Raw genomic sequence first — 13,122 nt, 5'->3', positions numbered from 1 at the left:
GGGCTTTTGTTAAGAGAGTCTGACGGAATTCTCTACCCTCAGTCGCGAATTCAGGGAATTTGGACTGAGAATTTTCCGGCACACCAGGAACAAGATGAGAGAGCGATAAGGGGGGAATCCGTGCACGAGGTATATATTTTTGTTTGTTTTGACACTTTCCAATTCGCATGTTTAGGATGACTTGGGAGCCAGTTTCGGCATTACGGACATGTTAACATTCCCTACAATTACCTTGTGGTGTAGTGCCTGCCATCGCGAGACTTCTGGCCTCCCCGACCAGCGTGGCGTATCCCAGTTATGACAGAAGACTGCCGAACCTCCCGCGTGCAACACGTGCATCGCAGAACCCGAGGCAGTAGCCAAGAAGAGCAGAGGGCGGGAACCTGCGCGTGGCGGGAAACAGCAGACGACAGTTCCAGGGGTAGAGATCACGAAACAGAGATTGACGCCTCCTCTCTTCTGCGTTTTGTCAACTTGGTATCCAGGGATATAAAAACGGTTTTGGCTTCACCCAACAGATCTAAGCGGGTCGTCGATCACCGACGATATATCCAGCGGCAGTTATCATATCTGTTAAAGCCTGGCCCTGAAACCGCATTGTGCGCCGTGGCTCAACAAACACAGAAAGCGTGTTCTGTCAACAGCAACTGGTCATCTAAGGACACTACTGACCAAATGACCAACACCTGTACCCGTAAAGATCGTGTTTCTCCAACGCCGGAAAAATATCCCTTCCTTCTCCCGCCTCCACCGGCCGTCATGAACAGTTTTCCTACAACGTCGTCATCGCTACCAATGTCGGCCAAAAGTCAAATTGACGCCCGTCACCTTAGGCCAGGATTTATCGACCATGCACACGTTTATGCATCAAACGATGAGAAGTCAGAAGTTCCTCTCAGACAGCGCCATCTGCCGGCATCATTCTGGAAGGAACCTAATGTCCCCAAGAATCAAATGCTTTCAGGAATGCCACCATTAAATTGGCATCAGCAAGGCCTCGAATACAAGGACTTCATAGACCGACTTCAGGTCGCCCAAGCCCATGGACTTGGTGCCATGGGTAGCAGATTTCCTATAACTGAGTTTCTGTACTACAATTATGGCATGAAGAACCGGGCCGACGCACATGTAGCGCCCTTAAGTGACAGTTTATGGCCTCTTGGCCACCCACTGCAAAACAAGAAGCATTCATTACCTCAATCACCGCTTGCAGGTGGGTGTCCGTACATTGGGTGTAACTGTGCCAATCCGAACCCAGATTCATCCCATAAAGGACTTCTGTGCCATAGTGCTGTTCCTCAACGGCTGGATTTGCTTCAGTCGTCTGTCTGGAAACCTGTTCCAACCAAATCATTGTCATCATACCCGACCCGATTCCACCCGTTCATGCATGCACGGTGATTGTATTGTGATTGTGATTTTGTTGGTGCATTATTTATTAACTGAAAGACAATATCTAGTCGTATCTGTTGATGCTTGTTCTTTTTCTTTCCTGGATTTTACAAAGTTTCAAGTGAGAGGCACTACTGAGGAAGAATACAGCTTTGAATCCACGTGCATATTTATATGAAGTCGCATCGGTCAGAAACAACGGTAAATAAGGAACTCAAGTGTGTGTACATGAATATGTACTACTACGTGTACATTTCATGCTTAAACGTTTGTCTCGAGTAATTGAATGTGGACAGTGTCATGAATGACGCCAAATGAAAATGAGACGATGGGCATCTGAACTTTGTGGTGCTTGTGTTTTTGCAATGTATTGTGGCATACGTAACCCGTAGATCCATAAAACCGGAACTCACTGGGACTAAAGAAATAATCTGGTTTAGACAATGTGCCGAATTGTAGAGCCGATGTACAAGCCGTGGATGGGACTGATATTTTGTGCCAGTGGTGACAGCTTGCCGGATTGGACAGATGCCGGTTATGACAGCTTCCATTGTATATGGAATTCTTATAGAGGAGACAACTGACATTGGAATTCTTACAAAGGAGACAACTAACAGTCTTATTCATGAAATTAGTCCGTGATATCTTCATGATTGAGCTTTTCTTATGAAAAGTAGTGAAAATTATACTGTACATATTCACTTCTATCATAATATTGCGTGATAATTAGAAGAAAAAAGACTAAAAAAAACTGACTTGTCAAACTTTATATTAAAGAATGGGTATTATGTGAGACTGATTTCCATCGGTGGATGCTCCGCCTTTAAGTAACCACGACTTACCTGAATTCATGGAACGGACTTTCAGAGCGGCGGATAATTTCTGATTGATCCAGGGGCGCTCCCATTGTCGATACAAACAGTACCAATCACTATTGCAGCATATTCACCTTACCATGTTTAGTCATTTTTATATGTGTCTTCTCATGAAGGTATGTTGTGAATTATAATGTCATAATATAGTACACATAATACATCCGCTGCATAATCATAATATTGTTATATAAATTAAAGTATTGATTTTCACTTTTGTTATTGATTGATTTGATTATTGATTAGTTTGTGATTTGCGCATATTACTTTTAATGTGGACAAACGACAAATGTTGACATTAACCAACTGGAGCTAACAGTTTTAAATATTTCGTTGAATCTGCAAAACATCTTAACACATTTTCTTTCCTTGTTAACATAACTGAAGCTTTGAGTTTTTGTTTCTGCCGTTAAAACTGTTAGACTGTTCAAACAGCTACAGCTACGATTAAGTGTCTGTCTTATTGTAACTTTTAAGTAGGTGGGTGTGTCGGTAAAATAATTTACGGACACAATTATGTCTGAAACATTTGGAATGTCTGTTGAACTTTTCAGGCACGGCGTTCTAAGTGTAATGCAACGTGTTTTTAAGTACCATTTAGCCACAGCGTGATTTTAAAGGTCTTTTTGAAGACCCTTTTCATCGCAGGAATTCGGATAATTTCAATTGAGATACCTCATGCGGAAATAATGGGTATAATATTATTTTTCAAACGCGCATGTGTGGTTTTTGTTGTGAGGGTTTAGGGAGACCCACTGTTTAAGTTTTCATTGAATTCTAATGGTCCCCCTGCAGATGTGCTGTCTTTCATAATGGGGTTATTAATATTCCCCCACGCTCCAGCCACCGCCACTATCGCCCTCACAAACCCAGCGGAACCAGTGTCGGTCAATGACCCATACTGGAAATACTCTTGGTCGAAACTAAAGCAACGTATAACAGTAAACCTGTTTATTTGCTGCTGTTACTGGTACAAGTGTCGATTTTAGAAAGTAAATAAGCGAGTAAGACTGGTTTGCCCACTATTGTCAAACAAGATCTGCGTTACTTCGAGGGACACTGGAGTAGAGATGTGCTTTGTGCTATGCATAGAACCTGCTCAGGTTTATGACCGGTTTTCTTTTCAGTTGCTTATCATTGGTAATAACTGCGTTGATCGGTGCTCATGATGTCAGTCACTGGATTGTCATGTCTAGACTACAGTACAGCTCGAATATACAGTTCGTTAGGTAACAAACGAACAAACAATCAAACAATTGTAATGTCAATGTTTCACGTCACAATATCCGTCACTCAGCAGATATCACTCACTCACTCACTCCACACCCTCATGGCCATGTTTCCAGGTTACTAAAATTCGTATTCAACTTTGAAATCGACTGGGCTAACAAATGACACCTGCCCTTTTCCACCCACGGATACAGATAACAATCATTAGAAAATGCTAATAAATCTATTCCTATGAATGTTAGACCTAAGTCATTTCAGCACTAGTGTGTTCTGGGATGCATAACAGCATGGAGTAAATCTGCCAGGAATAAGTCATGAGACTTTCATAAATGTTGTTTTCACTGCATCTCTCTCTCTCTCTCTCTCTCTCTCTCTCTCTCTCTCTCTCTCTCTCTCTCTCTCTCTCTCTCTCTCTCTCTCTCTCTCTCTCTCTCTCTCTCTCTCTCTCTCTCTCTCTCTCTCTCTCTCTCTCTCTCTCACACACACACACAAACACACACATTTGGATCTACATATGAGAATTAGCCTGAAGTCTTTTGGTCTACGTTCAGATGTTATGGTGGTCATATCTTTAGCACAGAACAGGTAAGCCTACGCCTCCAGCTGGTTGGTTGGTCGTTTAACACCGCTTTCAGCAAATTTTGCAGCAATATAGAAGCGGTCTGTGAATAATAGAGTCACTGGAATACACGACCCAGTTGTCATTCATGCACTGCTGTTGAGCTCTTGTCGCACATTCTTGTTGTTCTTATATAAAGTATTGGCGTTGTGTTGGTATCTTTTAGCGAGACGATGACTGTTTTAAGCCACCAATGACCAAACCGTTGAGATTCACATTCCGATTGACGACCTTGTATAAACTCAAGGACTGAACAAAAATCGAAACATTGTTTAAGAAATGGAGTTAGGTAGGTGGTTGTGTCAGTCCGAGATACCGTGTCCGGAGCTGAGGAGTGTCAAATATGGAAGAACATGGTACTAGATTTTCTTAATGTTAAGTTAGTCGTATGTTAAGGTTAGTGTTAGGCACTTACGAATATCTTAGCTCTAACAGAGCTTCGAAGATCTGGACAGCTGCCGACTACCTGGGTTCGATTCTCATCATGTACACTTCATTGGAACATTGCTGAGAAAGTCGTTAACACATCTCACCCGCTCACTAAAGGCGAAAACAAAACGATAGAAATCACATCATGAGTCCACGGACATGAACAGTTGACCTATGAGTGCTTCTGTAGTTCTGAGTTTCTACAACCGTTCCCGAACGTCTATGAACATTCCAAAATACAGGACGTGTGATTTTATGTCATGGTTGATTTTAATGCAAGTCGTCCAGGCTAGCTTGAACAAAGAGTCAGTGGGTGAGTACTGTTTTAAGCCGCCTTTTATCAATAATCCAGCAATATCACGACGGGAGACCCCAGAAATGGACTTTACACATTTTGCTCATGTGGGGAATCGAACCCGGGTCTTCGGCGTGAAGAACCCACGCCCTTACCATTAAGCTACCTCACCGGCCCAATCAACAAAGAAAGGTATTTGTGGCAGTGTGGGGAATACTTTCCAAATTTCTCCAGCCAGTCGGGCGAACTATGCCTCAAAGTTCTTATCCCACAAAATAATTATGAAATATGAATGGAAACTAAGCACAATGTTACAAAAAGTTAAAATCCAGTGATGATCATTTGTCAGGGCACAAACTTTGCCTGATTTCAAGGCGTATTATAACTTAACAAGTCGGAGAGGGTGAGATATTTACAAAATAAAACCATGAAAATTCAGTAGCCAGCCGGGATTTTTACCAGCCATGGGCTAGCGGGCCAGTGTCTGTTTTGCACACTGATTTGTAGAAGTACCTGAAGCGCACCTAAAATATATATCAACTATAAGCCACGACTGGGGTCCACACTATCCTAGCCAGAAAAGGCCTTGTTGTTATATTTATTTTTCATTAATTTTACTAATTTTCATTTAATCATCGGCCTTCAACTCATAGAGAGTTGTGGCGCATGATTGGAACTATTATACTGAAAATGGGCCGATTGTCTTTAGTCTCTCTGTGTTCTCTCGTGACCTACTTTCGGGACAGGTCTTGTGCATTGCCTGCACTGGATTACTCTCAGTGTGTTTCATTTAATCAGAGAGTTATTTCATTGGAACTCTCGATGATTTGTTTGAGATTTGTTTGAAGATCCGAATTAGAATGGGTCTTCAGCATCCCATGTTTGGTGATCAGGTGGTCAGAGTCGCTGAACTGGTTGACGCATACTATCGTATCCCATGTGAGTAGATCGATGTTCATGCTGTTAACCACTAGATTGTTTGGTCCAAAATCGATTATTTACAGGCCGCCGCCAAATAGCTGAAATATTGCTACGTGCAGCGTTTAACAATAAACTTTCTAAAAAAACAGCCAAACAAACGAGACAAACAACTAAAGAAACAACCAGACAAACAACCAAAGAAACAACCGATATTTTCCAATATGTTGGCGTTTTGAGTATTAAGCAGTAGGTACATAAGTATTACACCTACACTATACTGGTAAATAGGGAAGCTTGCATATATTTCTTGTTCTTGGCAACTAAGTAGCTATAATATTATACAGAATACATATATTAGTGACATTTCCCTCTTCGCTGTTGTTCATTGCTGTTTACACAGGTACAATATCAGTTAGACCCGTTACACGCATGTCGGCCAATCCACCAAGGTTGAGGAGATTATCTCCCCTTGACCGTACTGATCAGTGCGTGTGTACCTATCTTTGTGGAGCTGGTGGCGGTCAGCGGCTGTGGCAATATGATGGCACATTAAAATGCACAGTAAAACCATTTTATGAATTATTTTGTCTCTGTGTGCTCATTTTTCGTCTAAACCTTTTGTCCCATTAAAATCTGGCAAATATGGCGTTACAAGGTTACATAGTGCGTGAAACAAACTTTCGCCGAGTATCGCGTGTAGTGTAAAATCATGTAAAGTGTAACATAGAATAATATCACATGTAATATAGGAATCATGGAAAGTGTGAGATGAAGTAATATCGTTTGTAGAATGAGTATTGCAAAGAATTTTCATATTGTGATATATTGTGATACAACAGTTTACATTGCGATATGTTTTGACACATATTGCAAGAATTTCTTTTAACCAAAAACCTACATATGATCGAGTTAATGTTTGATAACCACAACAAAATCACGATTACGATTTTACTACAAACTTTTAATCATGACAAAATAAATAATATCTGGCACATTGAAACAAAGCAAAAACCAATTTTTACATCAGTACCGTGGTTACTAGTTTAAACTAGTCCCTCCGCTCTCAAAACAAGCCCTATGATTTTAGACAGCTACTTGACCTGGTCAGGGCATATCAGACATCACTGGTCATTAATGAGTAAATATTTAAAACATTCCGATACAAAACACTGCTTAACCTTTGAACACAAAATAAGAACTAAACCTCAAACCGAACTTAACTTGACTTCCGGTGTGAAAAACGGAAATATCCGAAGATTTACGAGTGTTAAATCGGAAATTGGCTTTAAACATTGCATTCATGTAAGGAATCGAACCTGGGTCTTCTGTGTGATGACCAAACGCCTTAACCACTGAGCTAAAGATATTAGCCTGGTGTACAGATGTTATAAATTAATGACGTGATGTAGAATTAGTGGAAGTCTACATGGTACATGACAATATGGTTTAACGTCACAAATACACGAAGTAGTGCGACATGTTAACGAAAACTACTGAACTGGTAACTGGTGTCTGTTGGCGTCTGCATATGGCATAATCTTATTTGTGCGTTAATTCGTAAAATACATAAAATTACGTCTCAGAATTCGAAATAACTCAAATTCTACAAATGTCCACATAGTTTGATTTTACTTGTGCAGAATACTCCGTGGTTTGTCATCGCTCTCTCCACACATTCGATGTCTCCAGTGTGCGCAGAAAATCGATTGAATTAGTACATACAGAGTTATCTCCCTTTAACCATTGCCCTCTTCATCAGACCTTCTTTGCTTAAGAACAAAGTTTCCATACAATTTCATCGTGTCGGATAGAAATGCGCACTATTATGATAGGACACACCCTGAATGGTTAAAAAAACCCAACAATAATAAAAAACTAAAAGTACATACAAACAGCACCGAAAAGATGAATTGTTTACAATAAACAACCGCAGCTGGTGGCAATTACAGTCGTATTTAGCTGTTTTAAATGGGTATCTACAATAGGGCTCTTTAGATAAAAAACAAATGATAACATCCAACAAATATTAAACTTTAATATAATGACTTCTACTTATATCGCTTCGGACTTCGACAGTATGTATGTTTATAAGTCTAACACAACCATGGTTTAAAATGGAAATGTTTTAAGGTCACTCGGCATTTTGTTGAGCGTCATTCTAGAATTTCGTGAGTCAATACTAAACCATACTTTATGGATGACAGCGTCTCGTTCACTGCATAGAGGGGCGTGTCTGTGTAGATTCTTACATCGCTGTAAAGTTAAAGTCACAACAACCAAGTGACGAGAACTATGGTGTGCTGTGACAAACAGCTCATTATCATTAACATCGGCGTGTAATTGAATAACAAGTGATGTATAAACTGATAGAGGCAGGTGGCAAATAAAAACAACAAAAAGCAGGTCGAATGAACATGTCATGTGACACGAAAATTAAATGTTCTATACATAATGCATTTTCCTCATGTTTCTGAATATACCCCAAAACATGTCTGCCAAACGCACACACGCGCGCACGCACGCACCACTCACCTACATCCACGATATACAGACGGGACTTCCGACGTCATGACACATCAGAAAAACATCTCCAGAAATGTTCGCAAGTAAGGCTAGGATTACATAAGGTTCCTCCAGTTGTTTCCGAAACAATCATCATGAGCTAATCAGAATACGTAACAGACAATACATGTATTAAACAGTGTGTTAGACGAACAAGTTTATTGTGGTCAGTAGAACAGGGATTTACGTTATAAAACGACATAGAAATTCTACAATATAATACACTGTGGCAATTCTAGACTACAGTACCCTATGGCAATTCTAGAATATAGTGCAGTGTGGCAATTCTACAATAAAGTACAGCATGACAATTCTACCATATAGTACAGCGTGGCAATTCTACAATATAGTACGCCGTGGCAATTCTACAATATAGTGCACTATGGGCTTTCTACAATGTAGTACACTGTGGCAGTTGTAGAATATTGTACGCCGTGGCATTTCTACAATATAGTACAGTGTGGCAATTCTACAATTTAGTGCAGTATGGTAATTCTTAATATAGTAACCTGTGGCAATTCTACAATATAGTACGCTATGACAATACTGCAATATGGTACAGTGTGGCGATTCTACAATATAGTACGCTATGACAATACTGCAATATGGTACAGAGTGGCAATTCTACAATATAGTACGCTATGACAATACTGCAATATGGTACAGTGTGGCCATTCTACGATGTGGTGCACTATTTGCAGATGTTTTGTTTTGTCAGTACATATACTGGAACAAGGGTGAGTCCTTGACTACAGATGGTTTCTTGAGGAGACGCTTATGATAGAGACAAACACTGTCAACAGTGCCCTGGGTCACGGACTTGTTCACGCGCTTCTCATAAAACCTTTGTTATATTCTTGAAGATGTTAGAGCGACAAAACGTTTGCCCAGGGAGTGACGTTTTAACAACCCAATCTTTGGGGACAATGGTCCCGTGACTTGTGACGATAAGAAAACTCCAAACCCCAAATGAAAAAACAACACAACCAAATACATCAGACCAAAAGAAAAACAGACCAAAAACACTATAGAAGAATGAATTCGTATCATTCACTTGATGATGGAGTAAGGATATACTCCGAAACGTTTTGTTCCTCATAACAAAAGAAGCTGACATCCATAATTTTTTTAAACCCCCCTCCCCCATCTTCCTAATGAATGAATATTGTTTTACGTCACTTTCAGCAGTAGTCCGTCACAAAGGGGCACGTACATTGCCCGTGTATTGATGATTGGGGATACTGTGATACTGCTAGGACATATATTGATAAAAGCGGCATACTCACTCTCTCACGCCACTGAAAACGCATGGTGATCTTTTAAATATATCAGGAGGAGAGTCTGTACGTTTTGTTGTTTCTATAATTTCTCAAACCTTAAAACAAATATCGATTGAATGAAAGGTGATGTCAGTGTCATCCATCTCCAAAGTATTTTGTAGGCTGTAAATATATATAATAACGTTTTCGCAAATTACAAAATACATTTTGATTAAAACAAAAACAAAACAAGAAAACGTTGTGCATTAAAATAAATTTTAAAATAAAAACGGGGAAAAGTGCAAATGACATTTCTTGTAAAATGAAGTCTTCCGAAACCAGCTACAGTATATACTGTATATACTGACAGAGACAAATGAGGGGAGTTCCTGAGTTCTTTCCATGTTCCACGCCTTGAATTGAAAATCTGGAATTAAATAAAGGAACACGTGTACATCCATGTGCTTCCTTGTTTGTTTAAATCAGTATTTTATTGAAATAAACATGACGCCACTGTCCCGTTATATATTCACTTTGTCTTGAAAACTCACATCGTTATCAATTTTTATAACCTGAATTTTACAGATCCAAATCAACATTTTACTTAAATAGTAAATATGAGCCCGTCATGAAACGAGATAGTATGTGCATACTGCGTGTATTGTAGCAGGAAAACCAAGTTCTATGGATAGCCAACATCTTTACTGCAATGGGAGCGGCGTTTACACTGACGATAACACCGTTATCGGGCAAGTGATCATCATCATTGATGATGTGTATTGTGCCCTACCATATTGTAATCCCATTTCCAGAGGCATTTAGGTCACTTTCGTTTGGATACCCACCATGTAATATCTATCTAAATTTAAATGTAATCAATTCCTTTTAAAAGCATTTATTTGCTTAAACCGCTATTAGAATCTGCGGATTAAATTTTCAAATTTAGAAATTAACGTATTTTTTCCTTTTGACATTATTTACATAATTAATTTACATTAATGTTATTGTAAAGCTATTTTGTTCTTTTAAAACATTTTTTAAATATGCAGATGCTGGTTACCTTTTCGCTTTTAAAAGATGAAACCATTTTAAATAAAACACGACGGTTAAAAGAGTACAGGTGTCGTATGTCATAAGCAAGATGCTCTGACTGTTTATGAAGATGGCCACAGAACAATGAGTCCAATATGGTCCTCCCTGGTATAAAGGGGGGACACTAGACCACATCGAGGGTTAAACACTATGTGAGAACAGTCTGTAACCAAACTCGCATTAATTACTTAAAGTGATCCGAAGAAATAGGTCGCGATCTTCGTCTCAACTTCAACCACCTGTAAAAGAAAAAATATTAACATTTCATAAAGAATACACCTTCTACGACGTTGGTCTGTTGTTGAAGCTTTATTGAAGCTCGCAGCAGTGAGCTGGAACGTGGCCTAATCTTCGGATATTAATCTGTCATCACAACGTTATAAGACATAAAAGCCGCCCGCGACCACGATTAAACACGGGTTGAGACTGGGATTTAGTGTTTACCTCATACACGGCCAAAATTTGAATATAATATCTTTTTTTAGTACTTGAAAAGACATCTGGACTGTTTTGTATTTCTCCTACCCGGTACTATTATGCAGGACGTACGGGCACTCGAGTGAAATTAAGGCGCACCCTTTTCTATTAAAAAAACCCGTGGATTTTCATTGGTCAGTTCCGCCGGCCGCGGCACGAGCGGAGCACGCGCTTTATTGTCACGTGGCGCGAGGCGAGTTATCGAATCTTTCACGCTTGGACGACCAAACTTGTGCTTTCATCTTTTTATGCCCTGGGATGAAAGATTATTTTCTCCGACACGCTGTTTGAGTAATGTCAGGTCAACAAAGATCGGCTGAATGTTATGTCCAGCGCGGCTTGAAGAGTTGATAGATGTTCGAAATGAAATTAAGTGAAATTTGACAGCAAGAAAGGGCAAAATGATAAGATTTTTCGATAAGTTTGTTCGTTGAATGTTCTTTTTCAAAACGGCTCCCTCAGCTGCTGGTGTTCGCTTGAGCGAGATTATCCATGTGCCTTCAGATTTCGTATAACCATTTTCAAACACATATATCTTTCAACCTATTAAACTGATAAAAAGAAATAAACCCATCAAATAAAGGTTACTGGTTAAAAAACGATAACACTGCGTCTGTGAGAAGTAAATAAGGGGGTGATAGCAGATAACCCTTTCACAATTTCAAAATTGAAAAAGTATGTTTGTAAAGAAACTATTCGAGCCACATTTGTTTGTTGCAAATAAAAATGCAAATGTAGCTCCGTTATCTTTTTAGAAACGAGAAACTTATTTATATCATTTTTCCCATTTATATACAACATATGCATCATATAGACAAAATTTGCAGCTGGAAAAATAAGCAAACCTGCATTCAGATCTGTGTATGTTTTTGACACATATTTCCTTGAATTAATTCGTCCGATATCACCACGACCTGTATTGCACCTCACCAGTTGGTGTTCCGGGTCGATTGAACAACATAAAATACATGCATCAATTTGAAAACAAATGCACGTGTTCTATAAACAAGAAATTCGACCTTAACAAAGTGAAATGCACATTTGTAAATAACTGAATTTAATCATACTTATACTAATAGTAACAATAAGTAATTCGAATACAAGACCTCCGAATGATGTTGATGATGGTGATAATACGATAGAAAATGGATGTCCATAGTGCCTGCAAACTGTCTACGGTAATACATTCCCCCATCTGTCGAGCTTAAAAGTCATTAGCATCTGTACGGGTGAGTAATTTTTACAGTTTAGGATTAATCATGTAGATTAAATCCTGTGGATTGTCATTCATAATGTACATCAGAGTAACGCGGTCAGTGAAATGGTTTCGTGAAAAGTATTATGCTTTAATGCGTTGATTTGATAATTTTTCTATTTTTAAAAATCTTTTCGTTTTATGGTACTGACGATTTAATTGATGATTTTATAATCTATATAAAACCGCCCGTCCTTAAATGCCACACAAAAAATGCCGGTTGTATGAATTTGTTGAACAAAGACATCATAACGCTTGGATTTTTATTGACAATTTACTTGTAACACATTTATGGCATTGAATTACGCTGACACAATGATGATGAAACCCTTTTGATGTCTCGACAAAATGGCAACCGCCCACATTCATCTTATTTGAATTTCACTGTAATAATTCGTGCCCAATTTTGGAAAAAAAATCCTTGTGTTCTGTAATGTGTAGGAGCAGTTAGGCTATACATATTATATGTGAGTATTATGTGAGTCTAGTGTGACTGTTGTTGAACGCCGCACTCAGCAGTACTGTATCAATATGGTGGCGGTTTGTAAACAGTCGGTTATGGACCAGACAAACCATTGATCAACATCATGAGTGCCCATCTCCGCAGTTGGTCAAGCGATGACGTGTGTCAGTTTTGTCAGTGAGCTTGACCACCCGATCCCGTTCGTCGCCTCACGTGTACCCCAATTCAAAACCGGATCTTCTCGGGTGTATATTAT

The 13,122-nt window shown here is 39.3% G+C and overlaps 1 protein-coding gene across 1 annotated transcript; it reads left to right on the top strand.

The window, feature by feature from the left end:
• Positions 1-297: 297 nt before the first annotated feature.
• LOC137294702 (uncharacterized) lies at positions 298-2,471 on the top strand. The gene has a single exon (XM_067825777.1). It carries the CDS (start codon positions 298-300, stop codon positions 1,399-1,401), a length of 1,104 nt encoding a protein of 367 aa, XP_067681878.1. The 3' UTR covers positions 1,402-2,471.
• The last annotated feature ends 10,651 nt before the right edge of the window (positions 2,472-13,122 follow it).

This window comes from Haliotis asinina, chromosome 8, assembly GCF_037392515.1.
Source record: "Haliotis asinina isolate JCU_RB_2024 chromosome 8, JCU_Hal_asi_v2, whole genome shotgun sequence".
NCBI classification, from domain to species: Eukaryota; Metazoa; Mollusca; class Gastropoda; order Lepetellida; family Haliotidae; genus Haliotis; species Haliotis asinina.
Note: the sequence above shows the minus strand (reverse complement) of the source record. Positions and strands in the feature narration are given on the sequence as shown.